General features: G+C 45.2%; 1 protein-coding gene across 1 annotated transcript in view; it reads right to left on the reverse strand.

Moving 5' to 3' along the window:
• The window catches only part of LOC117414907 (protein jagged-1-like), a 71,861-nt gene that overhangs the window by 6,456 nt on the left and 47,255 nt on the right, over positions 1 to 18,150 (reverse strand). The window contains exons 9-13 of the mRNA XM_034024758.3: positions 12,648 to 12,761; positions 11,885 to 11,998; positions 11,098 to 11,144; positions 10,020 to 10,193; positions 1,340 to 1,490 (exon numbers count right to left, since the gene is read on the reverse strand). Of these exons, the coding sequence (XP_033880649.2) occupies positions 1,340 to 1,490; positions 10,020 to 10,193; positions 11,098 to 11,144; positions 11,885 to 11,998; positions 12,648 to 12,761 (600 nt within the window). The remainder of the gene's footprint in view (positions 1 to 1,339; positions 1,491 to 10,019; positions 10,194 to 11,097; positions 11,145 to 11,884; positions 11,999 to 12,647; positions 12,762 to 18,150) is intronic.

Here is an 18,150-nt window from a genome sequence, read left to right on the forward strand (position 1 = left end):
AATCCTGGCTGGAGGTATCCTAATGGTATGCAGCATGCTGGGAGTCCAGTCCTATCTAAGCCTGGCTGTTGCAATTAGTTCCAGTGAATCAGAAAGCTATCTTGTCCTGTAGGCATCTTAAGTTAGGCACACTGAGGTTAGGAAGATCTTTTAGCTGCTTAATCAAATAGTTAGAGAGAAAGAATATGCAAGGCTTACATTCAAAGGGTTAAGGTAACACAAAGAATTCAGTCTAGTCTAGTTTCAGTACACTGTGGATAACCACAGGACAGCACGGAGGCAGTCTTGTTGGTAAGAACGCTCACTTCTTGTTTTCTCAGTCCTCGTGATTTTCGACCTGCTTCCCTGTTTGAGGTTCCAGACTCCAAACCCAGGAGCAACTCAAACTGAATTAAAGTGTGAGACTCATGAAACGGTTTGGGGTTCCTATGTTTTCTTTGTAAATCTGTATACCATAGATGTTAAAACAATCAATCAATTTATCCATTATTGATTGTCATGGCTTTTGTGAGTCTCAATTAATCATTCATTGATCGATGAAGCCCTCGGTGCTCTATTCTGAGCCCCACCTTTATTATATTATATTATATTATATTATATTATATTATATTATATTATATTACTTGTGCATGCATGTTCCCGTTGTAGCTGAAGGCATTTGAAGGCGTTGTTGCTTCTCGCTTTTTCTATGTATAATAATAAGCACAGGCATTTTCAGTTGTATTTCGTGCAGTCTACACACTCCGTTTGCTTCTTGTTTTCTCAGTGCATTGATCACTGTCCATTATTATCTCTCTGATAGTCCATTCGAAGGTTGCTGGCAGATTGCACCTCTGGTTAAAACTGTCACTGAAGTCTCAAGGCCAGGAGATCCCAGGCAACTTTCAGCAGCTGTTTTTAAGGCACCTTTTTTTAAAAAGCTAGTTGTAGGGGGCTATTGCAGGGCAGAAGCTGTTCATGTGTAAACAGTGTGTGTGTGTGGAAATGTAAGGTTGGCAGGGATGGGGTTTAATCCGTCTGCCAACAATCACAGGTGTAGTAATTGAGTGCTAATAGGGGAATGGCCACATGTATAAAAACACTGTTTGGTGTCAGAATGGGATAGCGCCCCCTAGAGACTTAGAGCGGCCATTTCCCAATTAGCACTCAGTTACCTAAATGGGGAATGACCATACCTGTGATTGTTGGTAGGGATGGGTTTAACCCATAACTATTTTCACCATGTTGCCCTAAAAATCCCTTAATAAACCTGTTTGAAAATGTCACCTACAACTGCCTAAAATGAATGTGAACGTGACTGTGTGGTGCCCTGTTCTAAACAGGCATCCCCTTGGCCTACCTTGGCAGTGCGCTCCATGGCAGGGGTCCTTCAGGCTCATGCAGTCCTTGCCTTCGTAGCCCTCGGGACAGGCACACAGAAAGCCACCCTCGGTGCTCTGGCACAGCGACTCCTGCTGGCAAGGGTTGGAACTGCACAGGTCCAGCACCACCTACAGGGCAAACAGCAGGATTGATTATTTTCGATTTGTTTGCTCTCCAGGAAAACCCTATTAAGATGTAGCATCTGGAGTGAGTCTGATCTACAACACATCCATAGCTATTAAACACTCAATAGTACTGTGACAGAGGTCAAATGATTCTTGGTGTTAGATCTCCCTCCCGAGGGCACTGTGTAAAGGGAACAGAGTACCTTGTACTAAATGGCACGACAGTTTATTACCAGGGTTAGGTGGAAGTCAGCCTTCTAGAAAGGGGGCAGAGCTACGGTACACAAACTCAGTGACCAGGATGGGAAACGACATGGCATCCACAGATTGGAGGAGCGGATGTGCTCGTTGACCAAGAGGTCATGGGTGACCTTATAAAAAGGGGATGTAGTGATGTGATCTGTTCCTGTGTGAATGGTTATATTAAATAACCAGAAGGAGAACCTGTGTTGTGAAACATGAGTGTTTTGTTTGTTTTTGTTTGTCGTTAATAACACTGTTTGTAATTATTTGGACGGCTAACACGATCCGGAGCTGTCGCCAAAGGCCAGCACTAAACCCGGATCAACAACACTGCACTTTTGTTGTCACTAAAGAACTGTATTCACCACGAGCACTAGAGCACACACTGTGGACAGATGTCTGTGTATGTGTTACGTGCGGGTGAACTAAAAACTGGACTGTTATTATTTCGGGGGCAAACCCGCAGATTACAAATGAGCAAAACACGCCGCTGTATTGCTTCATTACCATTGTTATTATTTACTGTTGTTTTGCCATCAGGCCATTGGATTTAAAAACCATTAAACAACTTTGCACCTGGATTATAATTGTCTGTCTGTTTATTAATCACTGCTGCATTATCTTCACCTGCACACAGTTAACCACTTTGCCACACGTGCTCATTTAGAAATACTAAAATACACTTAATAAATATTGCTGGCATTGTAAGGTGTAAGTTAGCTACAGGGACCACAGCATCAGACACTGCATATTAAAGCTGATGCAGGGACATGCACTGCTGAAGTGAAGTGCTCTGGGAGTCTGCAGACTGTATAATGGCTTCCCCTTTGTGGGGAGCTCAGCGCTGTGTTCAAGCCACAGTACATTACCAGAGAGACGAGGCTACTTAACCTCTGCGATGTGGATTGCTTTTATAAAACAGGGTCGCCTAGCAACCTGTCGCTGTTTCACTTTATTTTATAGAGCAGGGGCTCTGGGACTGAGACAGCACTGGCAGTCTGGGGGCCTGTCAAAGCTGCAGTCTTCTGTGCGTTCATTCACAAGACAATTCAGAGCTCTGTTTAACCTTTCTACCTCTATACCTTGTCACCCTGCATTGGAGGAGTTGAAACGTAGGTATCCACTATGACAGTATCCTTCATAAAAGTGTCCCGTAGTAAAAGCCCAGCAAAGTGTAACAAAGCACAGTGAAAGCATGGAAACGCCCAGAGGGGTATGGTAAAGTATGTTAAAAACATGGCAAACCATGGTAAATGCATGGCATAACCAAGGATTAAAGCATGTGGAAACTGCAAAATTTACCATAGTACAAAATTATAAAGGATATTTACAATGTGGGGAATAATTAGAGGAGGTTATACAGAGTCTAGACACGCTCTGTGAAAATGTGTGTAATGTATTAATGTGAATATTGGTGTGGTCTGGCACAGTTACATAAACCCTCTAGCCTTCAATTAAATTGCTTGTATTGCTTCAGTGTACAGATTAAGTTTTTTTTTGCAGAAGTCAAAACTTAATGAATGTTTAGTGAGAAATCTCACCGAAGGAGAAATGAAGACAGCAACTCCTGTTTCAATTAAGTCTAAAGCTCCAAGGAATTCTCAATAAAAGCAATAGTCTTTAAACATATTTAAAATTCCGGGTAAACATACTAATGGCTTACACGTTTCAACCCGTAGGTCTTCCTCCGAGCACAATAGAGATTTTGAACAAGGAAGGAGCCGCCTCCCTCTACATAGCATGAATAACAGTCATTATAAGTTTCAGGTGGTCATTCACTCACACATATTACAAATCGGCACTAACATTTGTGGGGGATAGCAATCAATTATCATCACAAAACATTTTACAACTATCATAGAATTCGGTTATTCTTACAATTAGAGTTCAAGGACATCAAATTGCATCATCATTCCATCCAAAATGACTCTATCATTTGGAAAATGTCCAGTGCGTCTCTCAATAGAAAGCAATCAATGAATCTATTACTGCAATCAAGTCATTCATTTAAAAAATGTACAATTATTCTATACATTGTCACACCTTTAGATACCATTTTTACAATTCAAATTCAGTAATATCAAAGTCAATTGCACATTAAATCGTAGCAGTTCTACTATTTCTTGTTCAAATGCCCAGTACGCATTTCTTAATAATGAACCGCATTCATTCAGCACATTACCCAGATGACACACAGTAGAATTGTTACTTTCCAATGTCTTTCAGTTAGCACGATCCATCAAATATCACATAACATAAAATACAGTCATTGCGATTTAAATTAGGGCACACAGATTCAACTCCTCATTAAGTCCAAATGGTTCTAGCACTTGTAATGCAAGTATCCAATGTGCCTCTCGTCGCAGAAGGAGGTCCACTAGATTGCCACCCCGAGTAAGGACAGTGACCCTCTTCACACCCACAAATCTTATGTGAATGTGGAGAAGATCCATGTCCAGCTTTCCTATAATGTTTCGCAATAGAATAATCTTGGTTCCCTTTCAATTCGAAGATGACCGCCAATGATACTTTTGGCATATGCCTGCTTGTCAGGTATTCGCTGAGCATTTTATATCAAAGCTGCCGATAGGCCCCTCCGCGGAGTGACGTCGTCGGTCCTGCCTCATCGAGGTAATAAATAGTCATTGCGCAGTGACATCAGTCTCTTTTGCCTTTCACAGACAGGTAGATAAGGTGGGTGAGTATTACTCTAACCTTTTCCAGTTGTGATTGACTCTACAGCTCCTTCTGCAAGTTTTTTCTGGAGTTCCCTTTGCAATTAATTGCTGGAAGTAGGCTTGCCATTTCCCCGGAATCAGAAACTCTGCAACTGAAGCGTTAAAAAAAATATTCTTCAACAGCCTACATCGCCTAGCGATTCTAGGCTGCTTTCTAACCTCTGTTCCTTACTATAGTTTTCCTCTGCTTTTTGCAGCTGTAAAAAAAAAAAAAAAAAAAAAAAAAACAACGAGAAGGGAGAACACGACCCTCCAGCGAGTCCAGCCTCGCTCTGCAGTCGCTGTTGACTCGAGGACTCTGGGCAACCTCAGTACGCCCACTCGGTGTGCGCGGCCGATTACTATTGATTTTACTGTTACAGTACAAAAAATAAATGACAACCGTGCGCTTCCTTCATTGGGCCTTGGCAGTGTGTTCTTGTGTAAAAAAAAAAACAAAAAACAGGTGTGTTTTCTTTTTCTGTCTGCTCTTCTCCAGGTCCGTGACTGTACTACCACGCTGCAAGTTACGCACTGCACCGGTTGCGCTCCACGCGGTCTGGATGCCATCTTGGGTGCTCCACTCCACTGCAAGCTTCGAGCTGCACTGGTTGTGTGACTGCACTGCAACTGCCTGCAGGCTACGCTCCACACCGTTGCAAGCTACTCGCTGTTCCTGGTTGTGTGACTGCAAGCAGCCCAGACACAGACACACAGCCCAGTACCTTGGTGCTTTGCCCTTGGTACTTGGTGGTTCGGCGCCCCCGTGTCTAGGCCTTGACGCCCCTGGTACCCTCGGGTCCTCGGTGTTCAAGTGCTTACCGACATCGGTGGCTTCATGCCTCGGTGCTTCGGCATCCTCAGTGCCTCGAGAGCTACACGCCTCACCGTTTCGACGCCTCGAGGCCTTTCGAGCCCTGTGCAGCAGCGCCTTCGGTGCCACACTGCTCTAGAGCCTCGGTACCTCAGTGCTCCGGCATCCTCGAGGAGCAGCAGTGTGGAGTAGTGGTTAGGGCTCTGGACTCAGTGGGTTCAATCCCCGGTGGGGGACACTGCTGCTGTACCCTTGAGCAAGGTACTTTACCTAGATTGCTCCAGTAAAAACCCAACTGTATAAATGGGTAATTGTATGTAAAAATAATGTGATATCTTGTAACAATTGTAAGTCGCCCTGGATAAGGGCATCTGCTAATAAATAAATAATAATAATAATAATAACTGTATGCTTCAAGGTCTTTTTAGCCTTGCGCTCCAGTACCCTCGAGACCCTCGGGCCCCGGGTGCTCCATAGCCTCGGTACCTCGGTGTTCGACACCCTCTGTGCCTCGAGGACTCACATCACTCGCATTCGCGGGCTCAATGCAAAAGAGACTGACGTCTCCGCACAGTGACTATTTATTACCTTGGGAGGCGGGACCGACGACGTCACTCTGCAGAGGGGCTTATCGGCAGCTTTGATATAAAATGCTCAGCGAATACCTGACAAGCAGACATATGCCAAAAGTATCATTGGCGGTCATCTTCGAATTGAAAGGGAACCAAGATTATTCTATTGCGAAACATTATAGGAAAGCTGGACATGGATCTTCTCCACATTCACATAAGATTTGTGGGTGTGAAGAGGGTCACTGTCCTTACTCGGGGTGGCAATCTAGTGGACCTCCTTCTGCGACGAGAGGCACATTGGATACTTGCATTACAAGCGCTAGAACCATTTGGACATCTTCTCTTTCAGGGAACCAGGGTTACATCTGTAACCTATAGTTATTATTTCTAACTGCAATATGTTCAGCAATATGTAATTTTAAAGCTCTTTTTGTTTGGCTCACCTGTCCACACAGGCATGTCAGCATGTGAATTACACCAGTGGTATTGCAATTAATAAAACCTTTCATTTGTATTTTTCTGCCAGATCTGGGGTGAACAAAATACTTAGTGTTAGTTGTATTGGAACAATGTGTACAATGTCCGCACTTAAAATTACCATCAGGAGGGGTTGGCAACCACGATTTAGTTTGATCAATTTGAGGGCTAAACGAATGAACTAACATATCTCTAATATTCCTGGCACGTTTGACTGCAATACGCGGTGGACTATCCTGTATAATCTCCTTAAGGGAAAGATCGCTCTTCAAAATGGGCCAGGGTTTTAAAACGATCCCCCTAACATCATTCGACAGAGAATTAAACTCAGTAGAAAAGCAAATTGTTTGGTCACCTTTAAATCTTTGTTTTCTTTCTAAGAATATAATTCCGTTCTGTATCTTTAGCTTTTTGAATCGCTGACTTTAAATTGCGATCGTCATACCCTCCAGCTTTAAATTTACTAATTTCGAAACAAATCAAATTGTGTAAGAACTGTCCCGTTGGTATGTTTTTGATCAGGCCGTATGGGTGTTGACTTTCAGCAAGTAATGAAGAGTTACAGTCAGTTAATTTCGTAAACACAGTAGTTTGTAGTGTGCTAGTTTCATCTTTATAAAAGTCTAGAAAGTGTATTTGTTGTAGATCTCATTCACATTTGAATTGTAAGTTATTGTTCACAGAGTTGATACAGTGCCTTGCGAAAGTATTCGGCCCCCTTGAACTTTGCGACCTTTTGCCACATTTCAGGCTTCAAACATAAAGATATGAAACTGTAATTTTTTGTGAAGAATCAACAACAAGTGGGACACAATCATGAAGTGGAACGAAATTTATTGGATATTTCAAACTTTTTTAACAAATAAAAAACTGAAAAATTGGGCGTGCAAAATTATTCAGCCCCTTTACTTTCAGTGCAGCAAACTCTCTCCAGAAGTTCAGTGAGGATCTCTGAATGATCCAATGTTGACCTAAATGACTAATGATGATAAATAGAATCCACCTGTGTGTAATCAAGTCTCCGTATAAATGCACCTGCACTGTGATAGTCTCAGAGGTCCGTTTAAAGCGCAGAGAGCATCATGAAGAACAAGGAACACACCAGGCAGGTCCGAGATACTGTTGTGGAGAAGTTTAAAGCCGGATTTGGATACAAAAAGATTTCCCAAGCTTTAAACATCCCAAGGAGCACTGTGCAAGCGATAATATTGAAATGGAAGGAGTATCAGACCACTGCAAATCTACCAAGACCTCGCCGTCCCTCTAAACTTTCAGCTCATACAAGGAGAAGACTGATCAGAGATGCAGCCAAGAGGCCCATGATCACTCTGGATGAACTGCAGAGATCTACAGCTGAGGTGGGAGACTCTGTCCATAGGACAACAATCAGTCGTATACTGCACAAATCTGGCCTTTATGGAAGAGTGGCAAGAAGAAAGCCATTTCTTAAAGATATCCATAAAAAGTGTCGTTTACAGTTTGCCACAAGCCACCTGGGAGACACACCAAACATGTGGAAGAAGGTGCTCTGGTCAGATGAAACCAAAATCGAACTTTTTGGCAACAATGCAAAACGTTATGTTTGGCGTAAAAGCAACACAGCTTATCACCCTGAACACACCATCCCCACTGTCAAACATGGTGGTGGCAGCATCATGGTTTGGGCCTGCTTTTCTTCAGCAGGGACAGGGAAGATGGTTAAAATTGATGGGAAGATGGATGGAGCCAAATACAGGACCATTCTGGAAGAAAACCTGATGGAGTCTGCAAAAGACCTGAGACTGGGACGGAGATTTGTCTTCCAACAAGACAATGATCCAAAACATAAAGCAAAATCTACAATGGAATGGTTCACAAATAAACATATCCAGGTGTTAGAATGGCCAAGTCAAAGTCCAGACCTGAATCCAATCGAGAATCTGTGGAAAGAACTGAAAACTGCTGTTCACAAATGCTCTCCATCCAACCTCACTGAGCTCGAGCTGTTTTGCAAGGAGGAATGGGCAAAAATGTCAGTCTCTCGATGTGCAAAACTGATAGAGACATACCCCAAGCGACTTACAGCTGTAATCGCAGCAAAAGGTGGCGCTACAAAGTATTAACTTAAGGGGGCTGAATAATTTTGCACGCCCAATTTTTCAGTTTTTTATTTGTTAAAAAAGTTTGAAATATCCAATAAATTTCGTTCCACTTCATGACTGTGTCCCACTTGTTGTTGATTCTTCACAAAAAATTACAGTTTCATATCTTTATGTTTGAAGCCTGAAATGTGGCAAAAGGTCGCAAAGTTCAAGGGGGCCGAATACTTTCGCAAGGCACTGTATAATTGACAAATTGCTCAAGTTGTACTTTAGTTCCTGACCAAATTAATAATATGATATCAATGTAACGTTGCCATAACTGAATGTAAGGTAAAAACTACTACGATTTAATGTGCAATTGACTTTTATATTTCTGAATTTGAATTGCAAAAATTGTATCTAAAAGGTGTGTGTGAATGACCACCTGAAACTGATAATGACTGTTATTCATGCTATTTAGCCATTAGTATGTTTACCGTGGTTTTAAATATGTTTAAAGACTATTGCTTGTATAGAGAATTCCTTGGGGCTTTGGACTTAATTGAAACGCTGTCTTAATTTCTCCTTCGATGGGATTTCTCACTGGAGGACACTTCTATTTCCATATATCCCAGGACGAGGCACTCTGGATTTTAAAAGCTGTTCCTGAACACTTCTGTAGTGCCGGCATCAACATTTTCTACAGTAATATATTATACACACACACACACACACACACACACACACTGTCTCAGGTGGAAGGCTCTCTCTGGGAGCTGAACTAGGTGTGGGCTGCAGGTTTCAACAAGAGTGCGTGACTATAAAAACACAATCCCATATTGACAACCCAGAAAGAGAAAACAATAAGTCAGCCACTCAGCGTCCACAAAGCCCAGCCTGTACTGTGCCTGAGCTATTAAAACACCACATCAAGCTAAATATAGGAACACTACAAGAAACTTCCCAAATTCAATGACAAACGTTTCCACTGGGAGTCTTTGTCAATGTCAATGCCTCCCTCCACAGTGATGGAAATAGGAAACTGTTCCAGCTAGTGCCTCCTTCAGCCTACTTGACTCCACTGGACTAAATCCATTCTATACATGTAAGAACCGAACATACTTTTGCTTTTGCACTATAGTTACAATGGCATAAACTCATTTCTCCATGCACTTACATGTGAATATAAACACATGCACTTATCGATCAACACAAACAAGCGGAAACAAATCTGGAGGAAAAGCTTTTGTTTTTTTTTGCTCCTATATTAAAGTATGCTCTTATATTTTCACTTCTTTCCTGTGTTACAACAGAGGCCCATAGGAACCTATGTGTGGTCAGGAGATGGGGCTCCTAATACCTGTAACACAGGAAGGAAGAGAATAAGGAGTGTTGTGGCCGGATAAATAATATGTCTGGAAAATAAACATATCAACAAAGAAACAACAGGTGTGTCAGTAATCTGCCCCCTCTGCCCCCCCGGCCACGACTGGGATTTCAAACTTGGAGCTAGTTCAGTTAGAACAGAATAGTATAGATTAGGAATGACCAAGTTCATGACGATGTGATTAGCGATTATCTGGATATATTACAGCTGCTGTATCTATACACGGTATGCATGGGGTCTGTACTGGGAGCATGCTACTAACCTCGCAGTGTTTGCCAGTGAAACCCATTGCACAGTGACACAGGAATCCAACCTCCAGGTCTGTACAGAGACCTCCGTTCAGGCAGGGGGTGCTAGCACATTCACCCAGCCTGGTCTGGCAGTACAGCCCTGTGTATCCCGGCAGGCAGTGACATCTGTGGCCACTCGGCGAGTCCTGACAAGAAAACACACAGGAACAGTCACACAGTGGAAGGGCAGGACAAGCATCTCAGTCAGATACATACACCCCCAGTCCAGACCAGGAGTAACAGAGTAAGGGTGTGATTTATGAACATGCACATTCCTTATATCCACCATAGGCCTGTCCTGCATGTTTGTGTGGTCGGTGGCCACCTCTGATCATGCCGAATGTGTATTTCTCAGGCCCTCTTTACTGTGTCAGGCCCATGAGAGAAGAGAGTTGGACGCGTCATACAAAGAATGCAAGAGAATGTATACTCTCAACTTGATTAGAGCAGCCACCGAACACTTAACTGTATTACATAGTCATAAATCTAAATAAAAAAACAGACATAACTTGTGCTAAAGAATATCTTTACAAATGAAAAACGCTCAGGTCAAACTTAGCAAAATTATGCAGAACTGGTGGAAACTTGGTAAGGAGATTCTTCAAGTTAGCTATAGAAACCTTTGGGCTGGTAGCATCTTCAAGATATGAAGGCAGCACTAGTATGATGAAGGTACCAGCCACAATCTGTGTCTACTTGAGTTATTTTCACCTAAGTTTTAAAGAATTAGGGTTAGTCGATTTCTGCAGAGAGCTGCTCCTTTAATTGGCTGGTTATTTCATCTCAGCAGTGTCTTCAGGGAGACTGCAAGTCGTGTCAGACATTACAGGGAGCAGCTGGTTGGTAAATGACAGCAATGAATACTCTGAAGAGCGAGTAAAATGAACAGACTGCCTAAGGGATGCAGACTGTGAGATCTGTCAATCCGCAGTGGTATCATGCTTACCTGCATGACAGGTAAGATTTCACGAGTTTGACCACCTGGAGGAGCAGCACCCTCACTGCCCCAGCACACATACCCCACGCGGCCCCTTACTGTTACACACATACCTCACACTGCCCCCCATGCTGGCACTCTCCAGGGCAGGGATCGTTCCCTGCGAAGAAACAAGCAGACAAGCACGTCAGTGACCAGCCACCCGCGTCCCGAGAAGGGATCCTTCACCTACAGCATGTGGGACCTTATGACATACAGGCACCTCCAGCATTAAAAAAAGCATTCAATTCACTGTAACTAACATGCAGACAGATGGACAGCTGTCTTCATATGCCCCCAGACCGTGGCGTTCTCCACAGCTTGTGCTGGCGTATGTCCATCACAATTGAATAAATACTTCTCACGATATGAGACACACACACACACACACGTCTACACCAAATTGTGATAAGGAATTTCCTGTTCATTCTAAATGGGTACGTGCTTCAGACATGTGTAAAAATGTAAGTGTGGCATGCATACAGCCAGACAGACTGTCTTTGTCACACTTCCATTTTGACATATCTATGACGAACTTCTCCAGTACAGTGCAGTATAAGGGCATGGGGAAGCAGTATCTGCACAGCGTTGGCTTGTTCCTTACATCCTGTATACACACCCAGTCCAGGTGCAGATCAAAAAGAATTGCATGTCTAATTACGATGCCACTGTGGAAGGCAGCAGATTGTCTGCTTCACTGCACTGTGAGTTCTGGACTAGCTCCCTGTTGTGAATGAAAGGAGGATCAATTGAACATGTACAAATGGAGAGGGGAATACCAAATGAAAGTGTCCAGAGTATAAGGGTACCCCTGTGTAAGCAGCAGCGTGAGTGTTTTGGCTTGTCAGGTTTGCTACTCACACATGTCACAGTTCTGTCCGCTCCACCCTGGAGCGCAGACACAGAAATATCCTCCAATGAGATTCCTGCAGGCCAGCGCGTTCACACACAGCTGCAGCTCACACTCGTCAGCGTCTGGGAGCAGAGGAGAGGGGGTTCGTTACGGACGTACGGGACAGCACTGACTGGGTCACACACTCTGCAAGCCCGCAATTCAACAAGACCGGCTTTTATCTTATTGTATTTTAATTTTGTGATCAAAACAATAGGTTAAGATTTGAAAACATAATACATAATAAAACTTTCCTTTTTTTGTTGTATTTCCTGTACTGCAGATATATCATCCATAACCATTAAACTCTATACTATATATAATAGTGCTGAATTTAGAAATACAAATAAAAAAACCCAAAAAAAACTTTGTGATTGAATTTAAGTTTATTTTTGTATTTCTAATTTCCTATTGTAGATCAAGGAAAATCAATAATGCACAAACATGTTTTGTGCAAATCTAAAAACGTATCATGGGCACCTTTTATATTCATTCTGGATTTGTTACGTGTACAAAAAGCATTATGGCATTTTCCCCAACTGCAATGGAAATTTCACATCATTTATTTATTTAATTATTTATTGGCTCTAAAGAATCTAATACTCTCAATAACGTATGTTAAATAATGTTAATGTCAAGATTCAGGTATAAGGAATCATGTGATATATGTATGGATGTAAATCATGTCCTTTCAGAGCAGCTGGGGGATTGAGGCCCTGTCTCATTAGTTACCCAGCTGGCAGGTCTTGCCAGTCCACTGTGGCGGGCAGCTGCACTGAAATCCATTGTGCAGGTCCTGGCAAGTCCCTCCGTGGGCACAGGGGCTGGGCACGCACTCGTCTGTGTCTGCAGGGGCAACACAGATCAGCATGATCAGTGACACAGGCTGGCCCTGCAGATATTGGACCGTATTTGAACACCCTGAATGTGTTACTGCTCTTATAAAATGGCTCCCCAAGTGAATCAGTGAATCACATGAATCAGGCAGAGTGGTTCTGAAAGTCCCAAGCTGTGCTGGTGTGGTGACATATCTGCACAGACTGGAACTCCAATTCTATTCTTGGCATTTTATAAATTGTGTTAAATGAACGAATACAAACATTAAGGTATATGGAGGTATATGGTTTACCACTGTAAGTCTGCACTGTAGCATTGCTGTTTTCCTGTGGTTATACTAAGCTTTCCCCTTAGTTTACCATGTGTATTATTATTATGCTATACCATACATCTCTGGGCTTTACCATGCTTACTGTGCTTTATTATACTTTGCTACGCTTTTTACTGTGGCAAATGTTTAGAAGGGGCAGTACAAGACTAGTGCTAATCAGGTTAAACTAAGAGCTTGTTGCTGTAGTTTAATCATGTGGTCATTGTCCTGTGTACAGTACACAGCAGGCAGGTTTTTATAGTAATGTCACGCTGTGACAGAGATCGAATGAGTCTTAGTGTTAGATCTCCCTTTCGACCTGTGAGAGCACGGTGTACGAGGAACAGAGTACCCTTAATGAAATGGCACGACAATTTATTCCGTAGGGTAGATGGAAGTCGGTCAGTTCGGAAGGGGGCGGAGCTATGGCACCCGAGCTCAGTGACCCAGACGGTAAGCGGCGTGGCATCCGAGGACTGGAGGAGCGGATGCGCTCGTTAACCTCGGGGTCATGGGCAAGGGTATAAATAGGGGGCATGGCTTGAGTGATCTGTTCCTTTGCATATGGTTAAATTATATGACCAAGAAGGAGCCCGTTTGTGAGATCGACCGTGAGTGTTTTGTGTCTGTGTTCTAACACTGTGTGTCTTGTGTGTTGTTGTCTCACTAAAGATTACTGAGCACGATCCGGAGCTGCAGCCGCAGGCCAGCGACAAACCCGGACTTCACCACTCACCTTTTCACTACTGGAACTGTCTTTTGTTTTGCACCTTTTAGCACTTAAATCACGCACTGTCTTTGTGTTTGTGTTTAGTGTGGGTGTCGGAACGGGACTTTGGGGTTGCGGGTCAAACCCGTAGGATTATAACGAGAAGTGATACACGCCGCTGTATCACTTCCAGCATTATTATTAGTTACAGGTTTTGCCTTGAGGCTCTGGACATTTATTAATTTAAATAAACACCCTTGCACCTGTACCAACGTTTGTCTGTGTGATTCTTCTGCACTGCACTCACCTGCACGTCATTACCACTTTGCCACACGTGGTTGTCAGAAGTAAGGATGGACTACGCAACACTGTCGGCGCTGCTGGAGCAGCTGGACAGCAGACGGGAGGTGGAGGAAAGACGGAGAGAGGAGAGGTACACTGCGCTGATCGAGAGGGTCGGGCTGGCAATACCTCCCACAGCATCAGCAGAATGCAGCTTCAGAGCGCCCAAAGCACGGACGCAGAAAATGACGGCGGATGATGATCCAGAGGCATACCTGGTGGCATTTGAGCGGCTGGCTACCACCGCGTCATGGCCCCGACAGTTCTGGGCAAGCCAGCTGGGACCCTGCCTGATTGGGGAAGCGCAGGCAGCCTACCAGGCGATGGGGGATGACGACGCCGCTCAATATGACCTGGTAAAGCTGGCTATTCTCCGCCGTCTTAACATTACGGAGGAAACGCACCGAGTGAGGTTCAGGGAGTACAGGAGGTCCCCGAACGTACGCCCCAGGGTGGTCGCGCAGAAGCTCTGTGACCACATGATACACTGGCTCACCCCGGCGCTAAAAACAACTGCCCAGATGGGGGAGGCCATCGTCATTGAGCAGTTTTGTCATGTGGTCGGCGCCGAGACCCAAGGATGGATACGGCGCCACAACCCCGACACCCTGGAACAGGCAGTCAAGCTCGCTGAGGACTTCGAGGACTCCCTGGTATCCGCCCAGACCGGGCTACTCACCCCACCTCAACGGAGCGGCCGAGCCCCACCTCCTCTCTCTGCTCCATCAGCCCCACCACCAGGACCGGTTCAACGACCTCCAAGAGCACCAACCCCAATGGGCGACCTTGCCTCCTCTTCATGGAGACCAAGGTTGGCCCCCAGCTGGGGTAGAGGTGCTGCCCCTGCCCCGTTGCCATACCAGCAGCGGGACAGACCATTTAATACTGTGCCCTCCTTTCCCCCTACCTGTTTTAGGTGCCGCCAGCCGGGACATCAGGCTAGGTCATGCCCATCTGCGATGGAGTGTGACGTGGCCGTCTGTAATCTGGCATCTGAAGCGGGTAAGCGAGGGAAAAATGGTCGGGAGGGGCCTTGTATTGTTAAGGTGATTTTTGGAAATGTGAAAACCCATGCATTAGTGGACACAGGGTGTGGTCAGACCTTAATTAGAGCATCTCTCTTAGGCGGTATGGTGTGGCAGCCACAAGGTCAGGTGGCGATCTCCTGTATCCATGGAGACACGGCAACATACCCCACAGTAAAAGCATATTTATCGGTCGGTCCGATGAAACGTTCCCTGGTAGTTGGGGTAGCGGAAAGGTTACCACATCCCATTATTCTGGGTCGGGACTGGCCCAACTATAAAGATTTATTGAAATTAAGGGCAGTCCCGGCCATACACGCAAATGTGGCAGAAAAAGTAGAAGGGGAAATGATTGGTAATGTTTTTCCCTTTCAAGCGGAAATGTTCTCTTCCCTGTTCCGGCCGAAAAAAACAAACAAAGAGAGAAGGCTGCGGAAATGGGAGGGAGCGTTAATGAGACAAGGCTGGGGGCTGGTGGGAGCCTGTTATAACGGTGAAAAACGTCAGTCGAAGGGGGTCGGAACGCAGTGTGACCGAGAGGGCGAGGTTACTGGGCCATCAAGGGCAGATGTTACTCCCGCCCCGCTCAATATACCGGACATGTGGCACTCGAATGTGAACCTAGTGTGGGAGCAGGACAATGACCCATCACTGGTGCACATTCGGGGACAGGTCCGGTCCATTGAAGGTAAGGATGTTGAAGGCGCTGGGGCACTAGTATTTCCACACTTCATTATCAAGGGGCAATTACTATATAGGGTAAACCTGGCCGCGGGCACAGGACATCCTGTAACACAATTATTGGTCCCCCCGTCTTGTCGGCTGGAGGTCATGAGGCTGGCGCATGATATTCCTTTTGCGGGGCACCTCGGAGTTGACAAGACAAGGGAACGGATATTGGCTCGATTCTTTTGGCCAGGTCTTTATAAGGAAGTGTCGAAATATGTAGCCACATGCCCAGACTGCCAGAGAGTAGCGCCGGGTCGAGTGCGCCCCGCCCCTTTGGTCCCACTGCCGATTATTTCCACCCCCTTTGAACGCATCGCAGTGGACATAGTCGGCCCTTTGCTACCTTCTGACTCCGGGTATACGCATATATTAGTGGTGGTAGATTACGCAACGCGATACCCAGAGGCAGTTCCATTGAGGTCCACTAGTGCTGCTGCGATAGCCAAAGAACTAGTGCAGATTATGGCAAGAGTAGGGATCCCCAACGAGATATTGACTGATCATGGAACTAATTTCTTGTCAAATACGCTACAGCAGGTATATAAATTACTAAAAATACGTCCCATCAGAACGTCGGTTTACCATCCACAGACGGACGGTTTGGTGGAACGTTTTAATCAGACTCTAAAGGCGATGCTGAGACGATTTGTGAATCAGGAGCAAAAACATTGGGCATCGCTTCTTCCCTACCTCCTTTTTGCGGTGAGAGAGGTGCCGCAGAGTTCGACAGGGTTCTCCCCCTTCGAGCTCTTGTACGGCCGACAGCCTCGCGGCATTCTCGATCTGTTGAGAGAGGGGTGGGAGGAGCACAAAGGCTCGTCCAAAAATGTAGTGCAGCATGTGCTCCTACTGAGAGATCGCCTAGATTTGGTCGGTCGTTTGGCCCAAGACAATCTCAGATCGGCTCAGCATCGACAACAGCAGCATTACAATCAAAATGCATTAATCCGAACTTTTCGACCTGGAGACAAAGTAATGCTGCTACTTCCCTCAGCGGAATCCAAACTATGTGCTAAATGGCAAGGGCCATATGAGGTGATTCGGGCTATAGGAAAGGTGAATTACGAAATTAAACAGCCCGATCGCCGTAACAAAAAAGAAATTTATCATATAAATTTATTAAAGCCCTGGCAGGCAAGAGAGGTGTTATTTATAGCCCCAGGCAATATAGAGGATGATTTAGGGCCCGAGCTAGAACCCTCTAGCACAAAGAACATTTCGATGGGGGAACAGTTACTTCCTGATCAGCAACGTGAACTACGTAGGTTAATTGAGGAATTTAGCGATGTTTTTTCTAACACGCCCGGTAGAACTAACCTCGCTGAATATGACATTATCTCTCCCCCAGGTGTCACAGTGCGAGAGAGACCTTACCGGATCCCGGAAAGTCGACGGAGTGGCGTTCGCAAAGAGGTATGGGACATGCTCGAACTTGGGGTGATTGAGCCTTCCAGGAGCGAGTGGTGCAGTCCAATTGTGATAGTGGCCAAAAAGGACGGCACCAACCGCTTCTGCGTTGATTTCCGCAAGGTAAACGCTATTGCCAAGTTTGATGCGTATCCCATGCCTCGGGTCGACGAACTCCTAGATAGACTGGGGACGGCGAGGTTCATCTCCACTCTGGATCTGACGAAGGGATATTGGCAGATCCCGTTAACTCGTAGTTCTAGAGAGAAAACCGCATTTTCAACACCAGAGGGGCTGTTTCATTTTACAACCATGCCGTTTGGGTTACATGGTGCGCCTGCTGCCTTCCAGAGACTGATGGACCAGGTTTTACACCCACATCGTGAATATGCGGCAGCGTATATTGATGATGTGGTCATTTACAGCTCCACCTGGCGAGAGCATTTGGCTAGGATCACAGCCGTCCTTCAGTCTCTAAGGGCAGCCCGGCTGACAGCTAACTTGCGAAAATGTGCGTTTGCCAAAAAAGAAACGCAATATTTGGGGTTTGTAATGGGGAATGGCAGGGTGAAACCCGTTGTCTCCAAGGTCCAGGCCTTGGTAGACGCGGCAATCCCCAAAACCAAGGCTCAAGTGCGGTCGCTACTGGGGTTAGCCGGTTATTACCGCCGCTTTATCCCAGAGTATGCCACAGTGGTTAATCCCTTAGTTGACCTCACCAAAAAGAGCGCACCAAATTCAATTAAATGGTCAGAAGAATGTCAGGGGGCGTTTAATACTGTTAAGCAGAGACTTTGCCAGGCCCCTGCTCTCATCACGCCAGACTTCACTAAGAGATTCATCCTCCACACCGATGCTTCGGATGTCGGCTTGGGT

The sequence above is a fragment of the Acipenser ruthenus genome, chromosome 7 (assembly GCF_902713425.1).
Source record: "Acipenser ruthenus chromosome 7, fAciRut3.2 maternal haplotype, whole genome shotgun sequence".
Taxonomy (NCBI): domain Eukaryota; kingdom Metazoa; phylum Chordata; class Actinopteri; order Acipenseriformes; family Acipenseridae; genus Acipenser; species Acipenser ruthenus.